This window comes from Aristolochia californica, unplaced genomic scaffold, assembly GCF_029961685.1.
Source record: "Aristolochia californica isolate CCGP_79_NKW_82.1479 unplaced genomic scaffold, dmAriCali1.0.hap1 SCAF_16, whole genome shotgun sequence".
NCBI classification, from domain to species: Eukaryota; Viridiplantae; Streptophyta; class Magnoliopsida; order Piperales; family Aristolochiaceae; genus Aristolochia; species Aristolochia californica.
In genome coordinates, this window is record NW_027181837.1 from 22,208,108 (window position 1) to 22,232,338 (window position 24,231).

Consider the following 24,231-nt stretch of genomic DNA (forward strand, 5'->3'; position numbering starts at 1 on the left):
CAGTAAATGTAAATGTAATGGTTAAACTAGAAAAATCGATGACCTAACTTACCTGAACTCGACTCAAACCTAACCATAAACTTTGTCCTAGTTCCAAGTATTGCCATATTATTGCTTTAATTTCAATATCTAACCACATATTTAATTTTTTTCTAGACAAAATCCAATATTTAGGGATCATGAACTAAAAACTTTTGCTTCAGTTATAATTCGACAAGATTTGGTATTTTCATTGAGCATAACTCGCGATAATCATCTATCTTTCTTGATCCTTTTCAATTGGCCCATGCTTAGCCTTTTAAATAGTCATGGAGTGGAGTCATTCATTAATTCAAAAACCAATATTTTTTTAAGTCAATCAAAGTTGCTATTCATTGATTGTGCCTATTTAACATAATATCACCATTGTGAGTTCCTTGATATACCATACTTTATGTTGTAGTTTATATTATCGACTAATTTGTAACTGGGTCGGTTGTTTAAGCTTATCTTTTGAAAATCTAGGCTGCCATAAATAATTCATTGCACTTTGTACCCTTGAATAGTGGCATAAATACTTATATATCACTGGGTTTCAAATTATTACCTTATGATATAAAAAAAGAACTATAGTCCATCTAAATTTAGATGCACCTGATTTTTTTATTTAATCATTTAATATTAATAAAATCTTTATTTATTATCTCATACATTCATGCTAATGTTCAATTTAGAAAAATATATTTTATAATTTTTAATCAAATAGTAATTATTTTAAAGAATAAAAAATTGGGTGTAACTAAAGTTGATTGGACTTAAGTCTAACAGATGAGATAGTCGTTGATTGGATGGTTGAGATTTAGAGGAAGAACTGAGTCCACTTATGAAATTAATTAAGGAAAACACAAGATATGGAAAAGAGCCGATAATCCAATAAATAACCGAAATAATTAAAAATTACTTAAAATTTTAAACATAAAACATATACACAAAGTCGAAGAACAATGTTATTCTAATATATAACAAAATCATTATTAAATCCTTAAAAAACACTTTAAATCATGTTTTATCTCAAATCATAAATTAACCCAGATAAAAACTTACTAAAAGACTCTTATATATAATCACATAATCAATTAATTATCATTAAAAATATTAGCATTTTTTTTAAAAGACAGTTAAATCATGACTCTTATACATAATCAGGTAATCATTAATTGGGTACAAAATAACCGACTTATTTTATCGAATAAACAATAAATGAGTTGAATACCAAACTGGTAGGACTCTTTAAGGGACCTCACCCTAAAAAGAAGGGACAGGTCCCTCACCTGATTGACTCAAACGGATCGATTGAGTTACGAGTTGACTCGGTGGGTAGGAAAATCATATTATATAAGATAATTTGATAATAAGGGTATATAAGTAAATTTAATAATATTAAAAATTGTTTATAAAAAAATGATTAAAACTCAAGTAATTAACTCTTTGTTATTATCGTTCTAAGGAAGAAGATTAGTATAATTTAGTATCCTTTCTAAGTTCTTGAACGTAACGGGACGAAATGGAGCTGGGCTTCGTGTTGGAAACTGGTTGGGTTCCGTGGCGTCAGCCGAAGCTTCGTCCGAGGACTATTATATCTAGTGTCGATGCCTGCGTGCAGGACTTGCCTGTTTCAACCCAGTCTCTCAATCCAACTTACCCTTTGAATATTTCTAGGGATTGTTGATCGATTTTCTCCGCCGGCAATCTAGAGAAAGAAGCAAGAAAAGTAAGCTCTGGGAGAGAAAATCAACAAAGATCAAGCAAGTTCGTTCCTCGAGTTTTTCATCTTGAGTTAGTAGTTCTTTGACTCCGATCAAAAGTGTTGCAGTCTGATATGGGTATAACGGATTGGATATAGTTCTAGAGTTTTACTGGTTTTTTTTTTTTTTTTTTATTATTTCTGCACGTGAAATCTGAGGTTTTTGGTTTCGGTCGTTTAGTTGTCATGGCAATGGAAGTTTCCGCGCCTAGTCTCTGGTATGGGATCTTTTGAGACTTTAGAATTCCCGAGAGAGGAGTAGAGGGTGGTTTGATTATCGAACAAGTAGCGGAAGCGTGTGGTGTTTTTGCATCTGGGAAAGATGAGTGTGGAAAAGTCACAGGTGTGGCAACCTTGTAAGAAGAAACGCTCTTGAGATTTGGTGGTAAAGGGAGAGGGTTTTGGTGTTGATTCGGAGAGTATCAGCCTTTACGAGAAGATGAGTGCGGTTCGCGCCAGCAGAACGCGGGTCGGGAGGTACGAGGTTGGGAGGACGCTTGGGGAGGGAACATTTGCAAAGGTAAAATTTGCACGGAATCTTGAGACGGGAGAGAATGTTGCGATTAAGATTCTCGACAAGGAGAAGATTCTCAAGCATAAGATGATTGGCCAGGTGATTTACGAACCTTTGGCTTCCTTTGTTAAATTACTTCGTGTCTGATTCTTTTAACCTTCACGGTTGCTTAAGCTTTACAAAAGTAAATTCCTAAAGGCTTTAACTTGATTCTTTTTATCCATCTTGCGTTTGTAATTTGTATTTTTACATTCTTTTGGCCATTTTTTTTTATCGTAATACACATCCATAGAAGTTTCAAACCAGGCCATCTTCATCCATGAGACATGAGTAGAAGTTAGGCTGTCGGTTCAGTTGTACAAGACCATTATTATGACTAAAAGACATATTTGAGAAGGTTCCAAAGTTCTTCGAAGTTATCATCTGTCTATCGAAAAGACTATTTTTGTCCTTTTTGCTTCGGACGTTGAAAGCTAAAGACAATTCCAAAGAGTATCTACAACTGGTTGTCGTTATGTTTCAGTTACTTTGTTCACTTTCTACTTCAATTTTTATGTTCACTATGTGTTTGTACATATGTTTTGGTAATACCCATGTACTTCTCTATAATTACATATTGGTGTCTTTTATGGGGTCACTGTTTACTCTCCTCATGGCAAACTAATATGAGGGTTGTGGCAAACTAATGTGATGGTTTGGTTGGATTGTCTGGTGTCTTGTCATTGTATACCATGATACTGCCCTACGCCTTAGCCTGTGGTAAAGTACAGTGATTGACCAATGAACTATTGTGGAATATATATGAATCTCAGAAAATTTCAGTCTGACAGAGATTTTGTCAGCAGCTAGTCGTTGCTTGGTTAGATTTCTTAACTTGGTGCAAAAGTTATATTCTGATCGGTATCTATTGGAACATAAACTTCTATACTGATAACAAGGTTAAACTCGAAGATGCTTGGTGGCTCAGACATTGCTTTGATGGTTGATTATTGTGATGAGTCTAGATTACCTGTGGTCAGTATTTGTTGGAACCGAATGAAGATGGTGTTTTTTTGGTTGATAGATTTGATAACATCTTGCGACCCGAGTAGTTTTTCTTAAAACTGCTGGTTGATGTTTCTTAGATTTCTGCCTTTTTTGTAATTTTTATGAAAAGAATCTTGTACCTCTATTAACATTCTTTGGGTGCGTGAAACCATGCAGATCAAACGTGAAATCTCAACCATGAAATTGATTAAACATCCAAATGTCATACGTATGTTTGAGGTATGACCATGTCTCTTTTCTTCTCTCTGTATTTTGTCACAAAGGCATGGTTCTGCTTCTTTTAGATAAATAAATGTGTTTTTTTCAAGCATATGGATGATTTTTTTCCTCTCTGACAAGGTTGAATGGAGCTTGAAAGCAAATTTGAGAATATGACTTTTCTGCCCTTTCTCCATCATGAATAGACATGGGCTTCAGCCTTTACTACTCCCATTCAATGAATTCCATGTTACTGGGGTTATCCAAATTCTGCAATTACTATTCTTTTATTTATTTATTTTCTTTTGATTATTTGGAGCTCTTCCTGCCATCTAGAAAATATCATGTTCTCCCCCAAACAAGCACAAAAATGGAGACTTGTCTTTGCTGTCTGTTTCTGTTTGTTACCACAAACTAGAATGTCAAAATGGCGGAATACCTTGTAAATAGCTACTATATCTGTTCCCATAGTGTGGATTTCTTGTTCCACTACTTTGATTTGAGCTCATGCATGCCCATTTAGCTGCATGCTGAATACAAGTTATTAGGGAGTCTTCCCTGTTATAAATGAGACTCATGGTATCTTTGTGTTTTTCATCTCCTGAAGGCATTGACTTCCAACCTTGAGTTTCTACTTGCATGTTATCTTTCAGAACTATTAGATAACTGCAGAGGCTAAAGTTTGATTCGCACGTAGGTAATGGCCAGCAAGACTAAGATATACATTGTTTTGGAATTTGTGACTGGTGGTGAACTCTTTGACAAAATTGTAAGATATCGGCTTCCTTTCATTTTGGTTGAATTTTGTCAAGTCTGTTACTATTGTAATCCTATATTTTTTTTGCTACAATTTTGCTCAGTCAAGCCATGGGAGGTTGAAAGAAGATGAAGCAAGGAAATACTTTCAGCAGCTCATCAATGCTGTTGATTACTGCCACAGCAGAGGTGTTTTCCATAGAGACTTAAAGGTCACATTTATTTTGAGATATTCTTCCATTCTACTCTCTTGAAACTTATGATTCTTTCTTTATAAAAAAAAAAAAAAAAACTTATGATTCACAACATATTCTTTTTATTATGATTCATGAAGTTGAAGTTATACACTTACTGTTAGGCAGCTGACTTTTTTGACTATTGCAGCCAGAGAATCTGCTATTGGATTCATATGGTGTTCTTAAGGTTTCTGACTTTGGATTAAGTGCCCTACCTCAACAAGTTCGGGTGAGTATTATGATCATACAAGGGCATATGATGCTTGGAGTGGTGTTTTGTTGTCAACTTCAGTATCAGTATTAAATTTTTTGTAAAAAATGTTCCTTCTTGTGATAGCTACCATGAGGAATTCAACTGATATGACTAATGTGATTCCAAACTCAAATGTTGGGGAGAAATCCTGAATGTGCTGTATATTACTTTGGCATATTATGCAGAGGATGTTAATCATCTAATATGTGTCTGTGTGTAGGCTATAGAACATTTTTTTTTTTTTTTTTTTTTTTTAGAACACAAAATGGTGAATTTGGCAGTGTTATGCATCATTCTTCTGAGATCTGACATCTAGCCTGGAGGATTTTTTTGGCTTGACTAATCCAAGGAGTAGAGTAAATTGGAACATTAAGGAATTGGATATGCTTATCATATTTTCTCTAGAAATAGAAATAATTGGTGGTTTAAATTGTCCAGGCTCTAGGTTCAAAAAAAATAAAAAAATAAAAAATCTAGGCCTCAGTGTTCTAAATGTTTTCTTTTATGTTCATTTTTGTATTTATATTTGGGTCTGATTCTTAATTGAACTTAACAGAGGTGCTGATTTTGCAAGCTGATCTATTAGCAATTGGCTTTCAGGAGCACTTTCTATCGTATATAATTTTAACCACCAAAATTGTTGAGTGTTTACAAGCAACCTAAGCACCTTGGATGGGCTCCCAGGTTTTTGGTAATCATGACTTCATGACAGCTTCGCTTCTGTTTACTGCTTCAGAAATGCTGTTAAATCCATTCCAGCATATTTCTTATCAAAATATTTGATTCCCCAAAAGGAACTGAAACTGAGAGAGATTTCCTCATCTCTTCTCCCTTTCTGAAGATGGGAGAGTTTTGTGAAACGTTACTGCAAATGAATGCCATTTTGTGAACCTGCTAGAAGCCACAGAGCAAAAAGTTCTAGCAACACCGGTGGCAGATCCATAACTTCTGATTACATGTCTGCTGATTTTAATCCTTGCACTCATACTCCTCTTCTAGTCTGGATCTTCTTAACGAACTGGATTTTGAAGGAGAGTGTACTTTGAGATTTTTTAAGTGGTTCCGGAGTAGCTCACTGAAGTTGTTAATTCTTTTGCTTTAGGAAGATGGCCTGCTTCATACTACTTGTGGAACTCCAAACTATGTTGCCCCTGAGGTATATGGTATCGGTTCTTCAGTTAACCTCTACAATGCGACATGCAGCTACATTTTCCTTTGGATTTTGTTCTTTCTCTTACATGAAGTCTTTGTTTCCAGATAATTAACAACAAAGGTTATGATGGTGCTAAGGCAGATCTGTGGTCTTGTGGAGTTATTCTTTTTGTTCTTATGGCTGGTTACTTGCCTTTTGAAGAAACCAACCTTTCAGCATTATATAAAAAGGTAATCACAAAGTTATGACATTTCTATACATCCATGAAATCATGTATGGATGCAAATGAAGCTTAAAGGCAAGTTGTGTTTGTGATGGTTACAGATCTTCAAGGCTGATTTCACTTGTCCTTCATGGTTCTCTTCTGGTGCAAAAAAGCTCATCAAAAGGATTCTGGACCCCAATCCCTCTACAGTAATATCTCTTCTTCAGAATCTAGTGGTTACCTTGTTTTCTGTTACTAAGAACTTTAGTGGAAGTACCCTATATTGCCCCTCAAAATCTGACTATTTTAACATTACTGAGAGATGTAATTTGGATTAGCTTTGATGTAAAGTTTATTAGTTGTTCACATACTTCCAACAAGTTTTTATATTCTAACTTGGGGCTATACAGCGTATTACAATCCCAGAGGTCATTCAAAATGAATGGTTCAAGAAAGGATATCTACGGCCCAATTTTGACGCTGTAGATGATACTTGTCTGGACGATGTGGATGCTGCTTTCAATGAATCAGGCGTAAGTACCTGATTCTTATTGAGGTATTGGATGAGTCTAAGTGAGCAAACTTCTTATGTATTAATCTTTGAGTGCAGGAAGGTGGAAATCTTGTTGTTGAGAGGAGGGAAGAAAGGCCACTGTTGATGAATGCTTTTGAGCTCATTTCCACATCACAGGGTCTCAATCTTGGAATATTATTTGAAAAGCAGATGGTATATCTAGGAACTTTTGTTCATTTTTTTCTTGGGAAGTACATGTTATTTGGTGCTTGGGTTGGCATGAAGTGTGAAAGATGATTATGGGCAGGCCAAATTTTGGTGTACCTCGTTGAGTTGCTTTGGTCAGATCATCAAAATGTGCAACACCTAATTCATGAAAGCATACAATGAAGATATGTTTGCCTTAGTTCGATGGATACTAAAACTGCATATGTCATTTTGAAAGGGTCTCTATCCCTTTTTAGTTTTGTAGTCCTTTTCAATGAAACTGACTATTTTTGCCTGTATACTAGTTTCGATGTCATTAGAGTCTTCTGCTCTCATTGAAAAAAAAAAAAAACAAAAAAGGTAAAAAAAAGATTCATTTGTGTCAGTATAGCAATGGACCGTTCTGTGCACAAGTGAGTTTCAAACTCAGTTCTACGGGAATTTCCTGACATCTCATGGCAAAAAAAAATAAAAATGGTTCTCTTGCAATGTGCAGCATGCATATAAGTTTTGTGCATTTACCCTGTATCTCAACATGTTATTCCAACATAGCAATATTTGCCAATTTTACATAAAAAATGCTAAATCCCTATCAAAATCAGGTTGTATTTATTTTTTGTGTAAATTGACTTGGAAAATGATTCGATTTCATCTGAATGATCACTTATCGTGAAGCATTTCTGTGTCAATAGGGTCTTGTTAAAAGGGAAACAAGGTTTACTTCAAAATGCCCTGCAAATGAGATCCTCTCAAAGATTGAGAAAGCTGCTACCCCCCTTGGTTTTGATGTGAAGAAATGTAATTACAAGGTTTGAGAAACCTTTTTTTTTTTTTTTTTTTCAGTTTTATCTGTTGTATTGGCAATTCAAATGTCAATGAGTGTATTTGGTCCAAAACTGGAGGTTTCTAATGCTTTTGCTGATATTGTAGTATTCACCAATGCATGAAGAGTATTATCTTTTACATTCACTCATACTTGGTAAAAAAACAGCTTCTGATAAAAATATTCTTGAGATATGTCCTATTCCAGTTTGTGTTGGGAACAATTTGAAGCAGGATACAGAACAGAATGTTTTTTTCCTTTTCTGTTGTTTTCACGGGAACTAAATATGTGGAGTAGCATATTGGAATATGTGACCGTTCTTGTCTTTATTGTGGCAGATGAAGTTGCAAGGATCAGAATCTGGCAGGAAGGGTCATTTATCCATTGCAACAGAGGTACTTTCCCTGTATGATCCTCCAAGGAAAAATTGGCGTCTTTGCTTCCAGATTTGATCAATTAGTTTCAAGTGTGTGATCGATAAACACATCAGTTGCACTTTTAAATGAATAAATAAATAAATAAACACATCAGTGGCTATTCCAAAAAAACAAATCAGTTGACTTCTTCAAATTAATTATATTTCTCTGATTTGCCTTGGTTTTCTCCTACAGGTATTTGAGGTAGCTCCTTCACTGTGCATGGTCGAGCTTCGTAAGTCAGGAGGTGATACTCTGGAATTTCACAAGGTATTGTTTTAAGAGTACCCTTTTTGTCTTTTTAATAAGAAGAACAATATTGTTAACATTGACTGATGTTCATCCAAATTCTTTTTTTCATTCTCAGTTTTACAAGAATCTCTCATCTGGCTTGAAAGATGTAGTTTGGGATGGTGGATTGGAGGGAAAGGCTGATGATAACAGTTAGTACTGCATTTGCTTGTCGTAAGTAACTGAGATGCTAGCATTGGTATTTCTCTGAGATTCTGCTGCAAGGTTTCCCTTTGGCTGGCTGATCACACTTAGAAAAATGTCTGACTGGTCATTAATTGAATGCCTAACGTTCTCCAGGAGCTAAGTTGTTCTTTTGGGGATTCTGCAGGTGTTTTGTCGTTCCATCGTCTCCTTCCCCGTTTATTATGTTAGCAAGTTTTAGGCCTGTTGACTTCTAAATCTATAGAACTTGTTATCTTTAAGAGATCTTGTCAGTTATTCAATTTCCTGGTTCTGGTTGTATTGTTCTCTGTCAAATGATCAATTTGTATAATTACATATATTATTTATAGAAAGGAATGCTTTGATCACTTCTTCCTTCTTCCTTTTCTCTATTACCTATGGAATCCCCAAAAACAACACAGAAGCATCGAGAAAATTTCATTACACTTTCACGGCATTGAATAATGGAAAATTGCTCCAAGCATTCATCTCTGTTACAAACGGCGAAGTCCTCAAAGAAGGCAACCTTTCTTTACATCGAAAAGCAGCAACTGAGAATTATTTACAGTTAGCATTACAAGTTGGAAGTTGGTCAGCTGGAGTGTGGAGTAGATTCTCGTTAATGTCTGAATAATTGTACTCCTCGCTGCAAGAAGGAATTTGCATGCTTCCGTGAGGCACAATTTTAATAGAGGGAAAATACCAGATTTGTGGTCCACCCAAAAAACTCTGTTTATGGCGATAGGTTCCTCTGTAAAACATGTTATCGCTCAACACCTGCTTGGGCCAATGCAGCTGCAACCGATGCTGAAGCCTCTTCAAGCGTCCGTTGCTTATTTACTGTGTCAAAGGTCTCGACGATATCGCCTTCCTCCCAATCATTATAACCGTCTACACCAATACCACATTCCAGCCCAAAACCGACCTGCAGAAATGAAAGGAAACAAAGCCTGGATTGCTAAAGCCTTGAGGGGAAATACGAAATGCTATGCTTTTTTCTTATCCAATCTGAAATGGAAACTTTCATAGTTAAACCCTTCTGAGGAGTGGGGAGATGGCAAAAGTAAAGAAATATCAATTCAGAGACGACTGACTGATGATTGTAATATAACCAGGACCTCAGTTTTTATACTAACACAATCATCCTGACATGCTAAAGGATAACGTACCTCTTTCACCATTTCCTTCACTCTTCTCAGAGAATCGAGGGTGCCAGTATAGACGGTCTTCCCCTTACGCACAATCTGAAGCCCACATCCTTTTACGACTTTACCTTCCGTTACCATACAACCGGCAACATGCCCACTGCCACTGGTAAATATGGCACGAACTGCTGCAGCTCCTATTGGTACCTTTTCCTATTAAGAAAGTTATGGTCCCAAGTTGGAAACTCGGAGCAAGATAAAACTAAATGAAAAAGTAAATGATGTGTTAACTCTTGAGTAGCTATCTGAAATTCAGTTCACCTCTACAAGCTCAAGGAGTCCTTCCATGGCTTTCCGCATGTCATCAATAAGTTCGTAGATGACTCTATAAGTTCTGATCTCTATTCCTTTGTTATCTGCATATTTCTTCACTGAACCTGGCACTTTGACATTGAACCCAAAAATTATTGCTTCAGTGGCAACAGCCAAATCAACGTCACTGGTGCTTACATCCCCTGGTGTTTGCATCAGGAACTTCAATGTGACGTTTTCTTGTGGCAACACTTGAATTGCTTGTCTGATGGCTTCAATGGATCCCTGTTTACCACAAAAGAATTCTCAAGTCAACTGTTTACAAGTGTTGTATTTAGCACGTGTTCACCTCTAAGCAGAAGATTTGTACCTGGACATCAACCTTCAGAATTATATATAGCTGGTGCATATCTAACCCAGATTGCTTCCCAGCTGATACGGCAGAAGCAATAGAAGAAAGAGTGACCTTACCCTCCCCAGCTTTTGCAGATATCCTTTCAACTCGTAGTTGTTCTACACGGGCCTCTGCCTTCTCCCGTGCAGTATCCAAAGAGCCAATGACCTCAAATTCATCACCAGCTATTGGAACATTGTGTAAGCCAATGATCTGCAGAGTAAGATGGACGGAAACACAAATAGGTGTGACGAGTACAGAAGACTCAAAGAAAATATATGCAAAAAGATAACAGAAAAAATGAACAAGGTTTTGAACAACAGCTGAAAAACTATAGCAGTAATAGATAATAATAGTGACATAAAATAATTGAAAAGTTTAGTATGAATAAGACCTGCACAGCTGTGGATGGTCCAACTTCGTCAACCTGACCTCCTCTATCATCAAATAGAGCTCGCACCTGCTCATGGAGTAAATAAACCAGACTGATCAGTTGAAGGTGTGAAACGAAACTAAGTGGCTCCACTTGGTAAGAAAGCTTATTGTCTAAGTAGGATAACACTGGCTCACAAAAGCAAACTGGAAACTAACCTTTCCAAAGGCTCCACCACAAACCACCACATCACCTCTTTTGAGGGTCCCATTCTGCACAAGGAACGTGGCAACAGGTCCTCTTGATTTATCCAATCCTGCCTCAATTACTGTTCCTTTTGCGCTTCTGTGAGGATTTGCTTTCAGCTCTTGCAACTTCATATTTCAAAAAGGCAGTATGAAATGAGCCTATTCATCTCTATCTCCAGGTCATGTATTAAAAGATCTATAGAGGAATAACTGGCAGTGTAAAACCAGCCTACATACCTCAGCAATAAGCATGACAGTTTCCAACAAGTCATCCACATTCTGCCCTTTAAGAGCACTAATCTGATTAGAGAACATTATATTCATCAACTGCTCCATATACGATAATTGAAGTAAAACAGAAGGCATAGAAATTTTTGGAGGGATGGATAAAATAAAAGACCTGGACCATAGGAACATCACCACCCCATTCTTCTGGCATTAAGCCGATTGAAGAAAGTTCTTGCATGACTTGTTCTGGCCTAGCTCCTTCCTTATCTATCTGATAAAAAAGAAGATGGTGGGCATATCAGGGTGCAAAAACTTCAAAGCCTTATCCAAGGATTATACTTTTTTTAGGAATCAGACCTTATTGATAGCAACTACAATTGGCACTTGAGCTGCTTTGGCATGAGCTATGGCCTCCTTTGTTTGAGGACGGACACCATCATCTGCAGCCACCACAATGATAGCTATATCTGTCACTCTTGCACCACGTGCTCTCATTGCACCAAATGCCTGACAAATGTTTATAGTATATGAATGAAATATGTAAGTTCAATACAAAATATACAAAAAGTCTATTAATTCTTCCAGATAAATTTAGTCTCCATTAGTATCACTAAATCCTACAACTTTTGTCTTTCGAGATAATATTTTCTTGGGCTATTCATTCCAAAAAGCTGTGATAGTCTACAACTATTACAGAAAACACTGTAACAAGATAGCCACGACCAGATCCCAGCGAAAAACGAACTGGAGGAAGTCTATAAGTCAAGTCCAAATAAATTACCTCATGGCCTGGTGTATCAAGGAAAGCACAAGGTCGAAGCTTGCCATCAACAGGAACAAGCACCTTATATGCACCAATTCCTTGAGTGATGCCACCTGCTTCAGATGCAACCACCTACAAAAGACTAGCAGTCAGAATCCATTTCATTTAGTACAGAAGTTTGAAGCAAGTTTAACACCATGTATAGAACAAAGACACAAGCAAAAGTTCCTTGAATTTTAGAGAACTTAAATTGAAGAAGAAATTAACCATACCCTGCTCTTCCGAATGTAATCCAAAAGAGTAGTCTGCAAACAACAAGAAACATTTTCTTAATAAATTGTTAATATCATCATTTTCACTATACATGTTCTAATCAAGCAAAAGTTTACCATGAACAAATCTCTTGATTGTTCACTGTGCTCTTTCTAGTCAAGTAAAGTTCATATGATAAGTATCGCAAATACTGAATTTCATTACTTCCTACCTTCCCATGATCGACATGGCCCATGATTGTAAGCACTGGTGGTCTTTCTTCTAGCATGTCCAAGTCCTCTTCATCAAGCACTTCCTTCTTCTTAGCCATATCTTCCACTTTAACAGGATCAGCATCTATAACTTCCACATCATATTCCTTGCACACCATCTTAACCATATCTTTATCTAGTACATACACAGTATCAGGCCGAACACCCTTTGAATAGAGAAAACCAAGAATATCAGCTTCACTAACTGCCAAGTTGTAAGCCAAATCTTCTGTCAGCATTCCTTCTTCCCCCACCTCAAGAATTTCCACCTTAACAGGAGCAGCTGACTTGGCTGCCTCAAGCCTTGCAGCCTTCCGACTTGCCTTACTCCACTTCCTGCCTTTTCGTGCCAGCTTGGAAACATTCAACTGTGACGTCTCATCATCAGGGATTACATCATCACCTATCAAACGCCTCCTCAAACCTCCAGTTATACCAGCTTTCTTTCGCCTATCCTCTTTAAGCTTTTGTTGGCTTGAGGCTTTAGCTGGTTTTACAGGTGGTAAAACAACCTGTGCAATCAGTGGATCAACAGCTGTTTTTTTTGGTGCAAATTTGTCTATCAAAATTGGCTTCCGATCTTTTACTTTCATACTTGGTCCTGGAACCTCTGAAACTTGTGGCCTTGTAGCAGCACCTACATCCTTCAGAATCACAGGTTTCTTAATTACAGGTGGAGCAGCAACGACAGGTTTTGTTTGAAGTTTTGGTTGAGGCCTCAATGGTGCTCGTGATCGAACTTCTGTCTCTTGAGTCTTAATGCCCTCTCTGCCAGAGTTAGAAACACCCTTGACAATTTTTTGTGTACTTGCAACTGGGTTCCCTTTCCGCCAGACGCTTTTCGATGTGTAAGATTTCCGGGGGCTGCCTGAGCTTGAAGGTCTTTCTCCTCTGGGACTAGCATCTGCAGATGAAGGTGGTTTACCACTCATGCTACTCTCCTTAATATGTATTTTTGTCGGAGTTGCATTCTCCAATTTCTCTGCCTTCTCAAGAACTTCGACAAGTGACTCAGTCACTCTTACTCTATCATCTACTTTTTCAGATTTCTCCTCCAATGAGTCTTTACCAGGTTTAGGTGGGGCCCAAGGGACCAAATTTCGAGAGCTTACAGTTAGAATCGGTTCAGGATTTGGTGGGGCCTTTAAAACAGGCTTGGGAGAGGGTTTTAGAATTAGGTCGGAATCCTCATATTTGCTCCCCCTGTACGTAGATTCTGGAGGAACAGAATTCCCCAACTCAGCAATCAACTCAGTGGTGACTGTGCTACATTTACAAACCCATGGATAATCCCTAATCCATCTAGGAGGGACATGAATAAAACTACTTCCTCTTGTCACTGAAATTCTACGAACTGCAACTGGGGAACCATCACAAACAGATGAATTGGTCCTCACACTTCCTAATGTTGCTAGGGAAGCAATAGATGCCATGGCAACTTACAGGGTTACAACACCGAACATCAAGACCAGAAAAACCTCATTTTCAACCTAATAACCACTGCCACTGATGTCCATACTTTTAAAGCATCATAATCACCATATCCATTTCAACCACTGAATCACAAACTTCTATCTATCAAAAGAGAAGAAGCAAATATGAACCAAAAATTCCTATTATAAAAGCATAAAAACTCTAGTATGGACAGTTGATTAAGCCAATCTGATGTTGCCAATGAAAATTTCACTTCGTTCTTAGGTGGGTCGTGTAAAACTCTTCTATCATGGGGAAATAATAAATAATTTCCTGCAAGGCACAACATATGATGTTTAGATTGGAAAATCACAACTGGCCAAAGTTAACAATGCAAATGCCAATGAGAAAAAATGACACAGAATTTTAATGAAGCCAGTACATGTTTAAATATTTCCAGGGCAGTGGCAACGTTGATGATAATAACACATTGATGATAATAACACACTCCACATTCCAGAACAAGAATTCCCGGGAGGAAGAAGATAATTAATGAAGGAATATCCTAAATTTTGTATACAACGAAAGTAAAGAATTTCCTTTAACCACAACAAAGGAGAAAACATTTACTTGACATGATTCCACAGCTGACAAAATTCATGAACATGTACAGTGACAAAATACCACAGCATAAACCAGCGGCATTCAAATACGCCAACAGAGCCCACTTCACCCAACAAATTCACAAATCCATAACTCCCATAGAAGTAAATTCAAGTGCGGGAAACCGCAATTCGACGTCGTTTAAACAATAACACGAACACGGGGAACCAAAAAAACCAAGTGACAACTTGGTTTGAACAATAACAAAGGCCCTAATAAATGAACTAAAAAAGCTTCACAAAGCGTACCTATGAGAAGCGACGAAGCGGTCTCCGAATCAAAATGTCCGACGGATGTTAACTTCGTCGCTCCGGGTTCGTTTAGATAGAGCAAGAACTGGGTACAAGCAGAGAGAAAGATAGGACATTTGATGGCAAAAAAAGGGAGGTTTTGATTTATAATTTAATTCGATTTTGTTGGTTTTCCTTGCAATATATGTGGCTGCCTCTCCTCTTCTCGATTTTCTGTGATGATAAGATTTTTCCCCTTTTCTTGCTTTTTCCTCTTCTTTCTCTGCGCTTTATTCTACACTGGCTGCATTTCTCCAAGCAACTCGCGGCTGTCGGTACTTCTCTTGCCAATTCTAATTGTGTCCACGTCTCATGAGCAAAATTATTTATATGATTAAAAATATTTTAAAAACATGATTAAGATAATTATACCTTGTTTAATAGTTAAATAATTAATTTTAATTTTAATAACTTAAAATTATTCTTTTTTTAATCATTTTTATCCAGTGTTCATAATTAATGTTAATTTGGTTATTTCATTAATTTTAATAATAAAAAGGAAAATTGTGATATTGTCATAAGTGACAATCCTATAAAAAATATTTTAAAAAATACGTATTACGGTAAAAATAAACAAAAAAACCTAAATTCTATTTTGATGTAAAAAATAAACTAAATTAAAGTCATATTTTGTTGGTAAGTTGTATTAGGAGCCCACCTATTTCTTCATTCTCCTCGCTTTCGAGGATAACTCTATTTAAAGATTCGAGTAAGTAAGATAATTTTTTTCACGTACCCAATTACTTAATGTTATATAATCGAAATAAATAAAAAACGATCTTTTTAGTGATTTGAGTCAATAAATTTATTTAATTTATGATTTAAATTAGCTAAAAATATTATATAAAGCACAAAATTAAGTATTTATAACTCATATTTGTACATTTTTTTAAGTTTTATATAATTTTTAAAAGTTTTTATATTTTTTATAGTTTCGATGATGTTTTGTATCATATTGACATTCGATCAAGGTGCACCTAAGTTGGATTCGGGTCGAGTTTTTGAAACACATCCTTGCTAAGAACCCCCTTCATATATTTTTTTTTCCCTAAAAGAACTCTTTTAAGTAGAGTTATTTTTTTTCCTTTGAATTGTAATAATTTATTAAAATAAGGATATAAGTAACATTCAATTTTTTAAGTTTAAATTTTAATTTTCTTCAAATACCCTTGATAAAGTTATTTTTTGTTTAGGAAGGAGGGACCACTGGGGTTAGGCTAGTAATGTGGGTCATTAATGTAACATTTCAACTTCATCATGGCATCAGGCCCGAGCCGGCGGGGTGAGGGGGCGCATTGAGCACAATGCGGCAAGAGCGAATCAATTTACGGGACTATATAGCTACAAGTCGAGGGTGATAACGGGGCTTTTGTTCGTTCCGCGGGACTGAAGAGAGGGAAAAGAGAATGAGGGAAGAGGTTATTAGCTCGGGGACTGTTGACCCGCTGGTGCTCGCCAGATCCTCCTCGCCTCCTCCAACTCCAGCCGCCAGGTATCGTGTCACATATTTTTCTAACCTCAATTGTTTTCCTCACTGTTCATTTCTCAAGATTTTCGGTTTTTGTTTGCATGAGGTTTTTAGTTGCTCCTTAGGGCATAACTAACACTTCTTTGAAAGCTCTGTTAGTGGACTGGCCTTTTATAAGGATTGGTTTTGGAAAGGTTGAACTTGATCGACTTGGTAGGTATTGTGACTCTTTTTGTGATAATTCGGTGAACGTGAGCTTCTGGAGCGGTAGTCGGTAACGCTTCAAGTCAGTATTGTGAGGTGGGATTCTTGAGAAGGAGTTAATGTCGTCATGAAACTTTTATTTTATTTTTTTTGCAGGTCGCTATGAAAATTAAGTTGGAGTTTGGGGTGTCCCCACATGAGCGGGTATTTATCTGTTCAAAATATCCAATCGAGATGTTCGGCGATCAAATCCTTTAGCTAGTTGGTTGTCATTGCGCGATTCAGGATATTTGACTCAGGGGTTGGGGATTCTAACTTTTTAGTGAAAATTACTGAGGAAATTACTGAAGAAAGCTGAGGCAAGTTTGAGTATAAAGCTGTGCTAGGTTTCTATATTTAGTCTGGACTATCAAATTGAAGTCGACGGGAGGAACTCCTTTGCTGCGTTCATGTGTTTTGGTTCTAAGGGGCAATGTGAGTCAAGTCAAGGTTTATGGTTTTGACAGGGAATTCGGTGGAACTATCGGAAATTGTTGCAGGTTTTTATTGTTGACTGACAACTATTGATCTGCTTTTGCTGGGGCTCAAGAGCATAGATATGTGTTACTTTTAGTTTTGAGGGGGCAGACACTACCCGCCTAATTTCTTAGGTTTTTGGTGGGTGGGGTGGCTGGAGTGAGTGTGTGTTCTTGAGCAGGATTGTTTTGGATGAGTATTCTTTAAGTTGATATATTTGATGTGGTTCATTTCTTTAAATCATAGCGTGTCTGTGTGTTGTTGAGATATTTAGTTTCTTTTACATAACCTGACCGATATGCACATATATTTCGCTAGGAGGAATTTTCGAATTTCCACTTGACACTCATATGTAGGAAGATTTGTTTTCATTTTCATCTGTGCTATAAGTACCATATGAATTGAAGTTTTGTGATGATTTTAATTTTCTATTTCTTGGACCTGTCTGTGTTTTATTGGTTTTGATACTATTGACACGAATCTGATAGATTATGTTTATATCAGCTCTGCAGGTGCTTCCTCGCCGGCTGTCCCAACTAATTTTGGCAGCATAGATTGGTTAGGTCAAGGGGAAGGTTCTAAAGCAGGTTCTCTATCATGTGTTGGTTCTCACCTACCACGGACTTCCTTAAGTACAAGTGCTGGGGGCTCTGCTCTTGGATCTTCACAACCTTACTGTAGACCATGGGACAGAGGAGATCTGCTCAGGCGTCTAGCTACATTCAAGCCATCAAATTGGTCTGGCAAGCCAAAGGTTTGGACTGTTAATGCTTTTTCCATTTGACCTGTTTTGGAAGATTTTGAGTTGATGGGTTCAAACTCTTCATGCTATACCACTATTTTCTGTCCTGCCTCACCCCTTCCTGAGGCTTTCATGTTTTATTGATGATGAGATATAAAGTACAAACGAGTGGGCACCAGGAAGTGGCCATTTGCCCAACTGTTGTTTTTTCCTTTGCAGCAGTAAAGTTGTCTTGACTTACATGTCCTTGAACTTTTAGTTTCAGTTATTGTACTGATCTTCATGTGACCTGCATAATTTTGTACACGATTTAATCCAGTCAATGCACACAACCATTATGGTTGTACATTTGATGGCAGAGATGCAGCAGAAGCTTGTTTTGGTTATTTTTCAGACTGTGTGTGAGGTTATACGACCTGCTTATCTGTTATGACTATCAGTTGCAATTGAGCACGCATAACGGACAATTTTATCCTACAATCACATGATTAAAACTTGGCTTATTGCCATCAGTTAAATAAAGCTGATAATTGGCTCCTGTTGAGGAAAGTGGGACAGTTATGTGTATGTATGTATGTACCTTCACAGAATTAAGTCCTTTTCATGTTGGTTCGGTACGCTATTTTGCTTTGATCAAATATTTTGCTGGGTAAGGTAGCTCTCTATCTTTGTCATATGGTTGCGCTGTTGGTGTTCCATAGACTATTCATTTGTTTTTTCCTTCTGGTGTATTTTTATTCTTGAGAGGATAATTGCAGGTTGCTGGTTCCCTGGCTTGTGCCAGGAGAGGCTGGATGAATGTTGGCACTGATAAAATTGAATGCGAGTCATGTGGGGTTCAACTTAGTTTTAACTTATTACCATCTTTGGCTTCTGCTGAAGGTAAAATCCAGCTGGCTCAACTTTCTTGACCTCCTCTTATTCATTTCACAATGTTAATGAGTGGCTTTTATTTCATTAGTGTGTATTTTGTTTATTTGTTTGCTCTTAAGGAGAGTTGAATGCCAATTGATTATCTTAACATTTTCAAATGTTCTTATAGAAATCTTTGGTTGTTGGCCTTCCATTAAATATTTTACTCTTTGTGTCATATTGCATTCTGGACCTGAAAGTCGTGAAGATTATGTGAAAAAAACCTTAAGTTGTCAGAATTACCTCTATATCTATTAAAAACTTGATACCACAAACTCTTCCTGTCATGATACTGTTTTTTTTTTCCTCAACAATTAGTTTCATGAAGGATCCTGTATCATTGTTTATTGTTTTTTCTGTGCACATTGGAGGAGCATTCTCAAATTGCTGTTGAAACATGCTAATGGTTGTCTATATTCTTCTTTTTCTTGTTGAAGCCAATAGTGCTGGCGAAGCTTTTGCTAAGGAGCTTGATGATGGACACAAAGTTGACTGTCCTTGGAAGGGAAATAGCTGTGCTGAAAGCTTGGTGCAGTTTCCTCCAACTCCTCCGTCAGCACTGATTGGAGGTTACAAGGATCGATGTGATGGTTTACTGCAGTTTCTCTGTCTTCCCATCATTTCAGCATTAGCACTTGAGCAGCTGAGGCTTTCTAGGGGACCACAAATAGATCGGTTCTTGTCACAGTCACAATCCTTCACAGCTGGGGAATTTGGTTTTAGAGCAGACAGCACTCCTGGGCTGGAGTCCTCCAGAGAGGATGCAGCATTTATTTATTCTCATGTATGATGCTTGTTGGATATTTTCTTCATGGTTTTAAGTTCCAATTTTGTCTTTTTAATGTTGAATAATGGGCTTTTAAGCCTTCTAATTGTACAATGCCTGTTTACCTTTCTCTGGGTAGGCCCAGAAGCTGATAAGCCTGTGTGGCTGGGAGCCAAGATGGCTTCCAAATGTACAAGACTGTGAGGAGCACTCTGCTCAGTCTGCCAGAAACGAATGCTCTGTTGGCCCCCGTAGAGAGGGAATCCGTACATCACGGGATCCTGGACCAAGTAAAAATGCATTCTCTGCATCAGCCAAAAAAGGCCCTGGAAAGAGAAAAGTATCTGTGTCAGAGGGTAGGGGTGATCTGAGGTCTCCTCTATTAGATTGTAGCTTGTGTGGGGCTACTGTCAGAATCTGGGATTTCTGTACAGTACCACGTCCTACTCGTTTTGGTGCTAGCAGTATGGATACTCCTGAAACAAGCAAAAAATTGCCTTTGACACGTGGTGTAAGTGCTGCTAGTGCCATCAGTGGATGGGTTGCTACTGAAGTAGTGGAGAAAGAGCAGGCTGAGATTCGTGATGAAACAGCAACAGCAGATAATCAAAAGTCTTTGTCAAATGTTGCTGTGGATTTAAATCTTACTATGGGTGGAGGACTGCCATTTGCTCAGTTTGGAGTGCCACGAGTGCCCCAGAGTTTTGAAAATGAAAATATAGGGAAAGATCTAATGATTGGGCAGCCTTCATTCAGTGAGGTCGGTGATCGTGCAGTTTCATATGAATCACGTGGCCCGAGTTCTAGAAAACGAAGCTTAGATGAAGGAGGGAGCACTGTTGACCGTCCTTTGCATGGTACAATGCAGCAGGCAGATAGTGTTGAAGGTATTGTAATTGATCGTGATGGGGATGAAGTAAATGATGGTCGAGAGTATTCGGGTGGACCCTCCAAACGTGCTCGTGAATCTGATTTTTTTTCATACTGCCGAAGAAATTCTTCTGGTGCTGGTCCTAGTCACTCCACAGGCTTGGAACCATTTAATCATGGTACCAAAGCTGAGACGTCCAGGCGAGCTAATAGTCAGATATTTGATCAGCCATCTGCTAGAGATTCAACTCGTGTGTCTTCTGTTATTGCAATGGACACAGTCTGCCATACTGGTGAAGGAGATTCTATGGAGAGTGTTGAGAATCATCCTGGAGAGGTTGATGAAGTCCATTTTCCTTCACCAACTGTATACAAGAGCCAGGAGATGAATGAAGCATCGGAACTGAACTATAGCAACCAGGCACAGCAGAGCACCTGTTTTCAACCAGCTACTGCTAGAGTGACCAGAGAAATGGGAGTAAGCAGTACAATAGAGGGTGGAGAGATAATGAACACAGAGACTGGTGCTACACAAACTAGGGATAGATTTAGTTTTGGAATAAGTGGAGGGAGTGTTGGTATGGGTGCTAGTCATGAAGCTGAAATCCATGGGGTTGATGTTTCTGTCCACAGAACTGATAGTGTCGTTGGTGACGCTGAGCCAGTAGCTGACATTACTGAAAACCTGGGGCAGACAGGTGAGTCTGTTCCTGATCCTGGGCTTATGGGAGAATTTGTTCCAGAAGATATGGATAGAGAAGATCCACACGGTGATAATCAAGACATGATCTCCCAATCCTTCGGAAGGGCAGACAGTGGTTCTAAGATTGATGGTTCTACCAAGGCTGAATCTGTTGAAAGTGGTGAGAAGATGAGCCATATGTTGGGGCATGAAAATAGTGGTCATCCTTCTCTTTCATACAATGCTGTTATATATTCTATGTATGAGGCATCCAAAGAAGAGGTTACACAGGCTGGCAAGGCCTCTCTCACCGATGATTGTCTGATTGTGGAGTCTAATTATGTTGCTGCCAATGGAATGGGTAAGCTACTCTTGTGCCTTTTTCACGAATCTTTTGGGTAAAAACATCGTATTATGTCATGTTTAAATTATTAATGAAGTTGGTTGTATGTATTTTGGCAGAGATGTTACTGTATGTGACATTTCACCTCTATTGATTGCACTGCTCTTTCACATTAACTACAATCTTAGAGCCTCTGAATGGAAGGGTCATAATTCTGAAAACATCTTTGAATGTTTGCATGATGGACATGTAGAGTCAATTGATTGAACATGAGGTGTCATGGGGCATTTTTCTCTTCCTTATCTGATAGTTTGAGCCATAAGTTGTAATTCAACTGCTTATCTTTATTACTTCTTTCGAGTTCTATCCTTCCTGAAAGCTGATTTTCTATATTCTGCTTGCTTTCTTTGCTGTAGGGCTTGCAAATGGGGAGAGCAACTATGAAGCAGAACCAGTGGAGTTTGATCCCATCAAGAACCACAATCCTTTCTGTCCTTGGGTGAATGAAAATGTTGCTGCTGCTGGATGCAGCAATAGCTGCTCTAGCTCTAGTAGCAGTACTATTGCCCTTTGTGGGTGGGAACTGACATTGGATGCTTTGGATGTTTTCCACTCCCTGGGGCACATGCCTGTCCAAACAGTGGAATCTGAATCAGCTGCATCCATGTATAAGGTTGGTATGTCTTTTAGGTTGCTGATTTTGGAGCAATGCAGCATGGATCGCCAAAGATAATTTTCATTTCACTTTTATTATAAGCAGGGTGTGATCTATCATTTTAAGGGCTAAGGTTTGTGTCTCTGCCTCCTGTCTGATAGGAACAATGGTGTTACATAGAATACTATATATGAGTTCATTGAGCCTTCATTATTCGTTCTCTTTCTTCTTGAAAAGAACCTTGTTTTTTGAAACTTACCTCTGAAGCAAATTATTTATCTGCAGGATGAGCACTTAACTCCTGGCAGGAAGCTCCTGACCAGCCGCTCTGTGAGCAAGCGTCGTGGAAAACATTAGATTTCCTTTTGAGGTTGGAGGTACTTTCACTTGACCTGATACTCATTTCTTTTCATAGAAGACTTTATCATTGCTTTTGTGGCATATACCCTATCTGACATATGCAATAACCTTTGTGATGCGAGTTGTATGTCTAAATCATTGTTTCCCGTAAAAAAACTTTGAAGAGTGTTGAAACTTGAAAGTATCTGTTTCAATGTTGTGGACATTGAGAAACATATTAGCTAGGTTAAATTTTCTCCCCTACATGTGAAATGTATTACATTGTTTCAACTTCTTATTTGGTGGATACACATCAGAGCCGTGGGAATAAGAAAGTAGATATTGTAAGGATGAGTAAATCAGGGAAGAAAGAAAATTAAATACTAACACAGATTTGTTTTAGAGGGGGGGCACCTGGTCATTATTTGACACATCATGCAAGTGACGGAAACTTATTGGTGAATGGACCTGGAGTTTGTATTGCCTCATTCTATTCTCTTATGAGGTTCAATACCATCATCATAGCTTTCTCAAAACATTGCTAGGGTTGGCTTCATAATTTCGTCTCCTCCATTCTTCTATATAATGTAATTTTGGATCTCTTTTATTACTTGCGAGTCCATCTGTGACATTACTGGAACCCTTGTAATCTGGGGAACCTGAGGTCTTTGTTGAATGTGGTCAGAGTGTCTGAAGCAACTTTTATAGTTTCCATCTGTTGTGCCAGGATTGCTTCTTTTATTACTTGCCGGTCCATCTGTGACACTGCTGGAACCCTTTCAATCAGGGCAATCTGAGGTCTTTGTTGAATGTGGTCAGTGTGTCTGAAACAACTCTTATATTCCCATCAGTTGTGCCAGGGTTGCTCCTCAATGTTCTCTAGTTGTCTTTGTTACCCACCTTTTAGTTTTGTCATATATCTATTGTGAGTTTTCTCGTTTCAAGTGGATGCAAAAATTGTAGAAACAGAAATAAGAAAGTTTGTAAAAGTGATTGAGATTGTTTCCAGGACTTTGTTTATAGGAAGTAGTGTGTGTGATACCATCTTGCATGAACGCAGCAATAACTTGTTCCTTTCTGAGATTGTCTAGTTCCTTTCTATTATGTTTTAAAAGCCTACCTATAATTTTTTTTCCAGGTTCAAAAATGTCAGTCAACTAGCTAGACAACCTTGACGAGGAGGCATGCCAGTGGGTAAGTTATCGAGGGGGGATATCGTTAAGAAAGACTCTGTCATGTTATTTGTCCTTTAATTTGAATGGTCTTCCTCCATCTCAGTTCAAATGTGTTGAGATAGTTTTGTTTGTATTCGTCTTCCTGAAAGGTCTGAGTACTTGTGTTTTATCCATCTGATTACATGCACTTGACAGCAGTCTGAAACGAGTAATTGCTGGAAGGAGCATGGCAAACTCCCGTATTGTATCTTTATATTGGACACCGAAATTATGCTCTCCTCGTTCAAATAATTGTTGGGATTGAAGCAAGTGAATGTTGTATCTTTTCAGTTTATGCTTTAGCTTCATACTTGCAGGTCTCGTTTCTGATAATTGCAATCTTTCATAGTTGGCGATTTAGTTAAAAAAAAAAAAAAACAAGGTTTTGGAGCAGCTCTCTCAACATAGATAACAAAACAGTATTAACGCCAGAGGCTGGCCTCAAGTATTCCTGCCGTTTCTAGATAAAGTTTGCAGGACGCTGGAAACTGTAAAATCTCTCTCTTCATTAAAAAATAGTGAGAAATAATTTCACCTCGTTAAATTTATACTTTAAACATGGTTGTTATCTATTTTAACAATGGACTAATTATCTCATATTTGTTA

General features: G+C 37.8%; 3 protein-coding genes across 3 annotated transcripts; 2 read left to right on the top strand and 1 right to left on the bottom strand.

Moving 5' to 3' along the window:
• The first annotated feature begins 1,561 nt into the window (after positions 1–1,561).
• Positions 1,562–8,932, top strand: LOC137952837 (CBL-interacting serine/threonine-protein kinase 23-like). Its single transcript, XM_068799912.1, has 14 exons — positions 1,562–2,396; positions 3,501–3,563; positions 4,240–4,311; positions 4,403–4,510; positions 4,683–4,763; positions 5,890–5,943; positions 6,045–6,170; positions 6,265–6,354; positions 6,556–6,678; positions 6,756–6,872; positions 7,559–7,675; positions 8,028–8,084; positions 8,301–8,375; positions 8,473–8,932. The coding sequence occupies exons 1-14, from the start codon at positions 2,223–2,225 to the stop codon at positions 8,551–8,553; spliced, it is 1,338 nt and encodes a 445-aa protein (XP_068656013.1). The 5' UTR covers positions 1,562–2,222; the 3' UTR covers positions 8,554–8,932.
• Positions 8,933–8,984: 52 nt separating this feature from the next.
• LOC137952835 (translation initiation factor IF-2, chloroplastic-like) lies at positions 8,985–15,187 on the bottom strand. The gene is made up of 13 exons (XM_068799910.1): positions 14,873–15,187; positions 12,509–14,294; positions 12,297–12,329; positions 12,043–12,156; positions 11,619–11,768; positions 11,434–11,532; positions 11,271–11,333; positions 11,004–11,159; positions 10,807–10,872; positions 10,389–10,625; positions 10,028–10,303; positions 9,731–9,919; positions 8,985–9,486 (listed from the first exon to the last, which is right to left on the bottom strand). The coding sequence occupies exons 2-13, from the start codon at positions 13,979–13,981 to the stop codon at positions 9,325–9,327; spliced, it is 3,018 nt and encodes a 1,005-aa protein (XP_068656011.1). The 5' UTR covers positions 13,982–14,294; positions 14,873–15,187; the 3' UTR covers positions 8,985–9,324.
• A 1,113-nt stretch (positions 15,188–16,300) lies between these two features.
• On the top strand, positions 16,301–23,895 carry LOC137952836 (uncharacterized). Its single transcript, XM_068799911.1, has 8 exons — positions 16,301–16,406; positions 17,607–17,856; positions 18,603–18,726; positions 19,194–19,540; positions 19,662–21,435; positions 21,834–22,090; positions 22,358–22,449; positions 23,550–23,895. The coding sequence occupies exons 1-7, from the start codon at positions 16,321–16,323 to the stop codon at positions 22,427–22,429; spliced, it is 2,910 nt and encodes a 969-aa protein (XP_068656012.1). The 5' UTR covers positions 16,301–16,320; the 3' UTR covers positions 22,430–22,449; positions 23,550–23,895.
• The last annotated feature ends 336 nt before the right edge of the window (positions 23,896–24,231 follow it).

Coding starts and splice junctions, on each gene's coding strand:
- LOC137952837 (XM_068799912.1), top strand. CDS start 2,223: ATGAGTGCGGTTCGCGCCAGCAGAACGCGGGTCGGGAGGTACGAGGTT. Junction 4,511..4,682: donor TTTTCCATAGAGACTTAAAG/GTCACATTTATT, acceptor TGACTATTGCAG/CCAGAGAATCTGCTATTGGA. Junction 4,764..5,889: donor CCCTACCTCAACAAGTTCGG/GTGAGTATTATG, acceptor CTTTTGCTTTAG/GAAGATGGCCTGCTTCATAC.
- LOC137952835 (XM_068799910.1), bottom strand. CDS start 13,981: ATGGCATCTATTGCTTCCCTAGCAACATTAGGAAGTGTGAGGACCAAT. Junction 12,157..12,296: donor ATTACATTCGGAAGAGCAGG/GTATGGTTAATT, acceptor AGTCTTTTGTAG/GTGGTTGCATCTGAAGCAGG. Junction 10,873..11,003: donor GTGGTGGAGCCTTTGGAAAG/GTTAGTTTCCAG, acceptor CTCCATGAGCAG/GTGCGAGCTCTATTTGATGA.
- LOC137952836 (XM_068799911.1), top strand. CDS start 16,321: ATGAGGGAAGAGGTTATTAGCTCGGGGACTGTTGACCCGCTGGTGCTC. Junction 16,407..17,606: donor CCTCCAACTCCAGCCGCCAG/GTATCGTGTCAC, acceptor TGTTTATATCAG/CTCTGCAGGTGCTTCCTCGC. Junction 17,857..18,602: donor ATTGGTCTGGCAAGCCAAAG/GTTTGGACTGTT, acceptor GGATAATTGCAG/GTTGCTGGTTCCCTGGCTTG.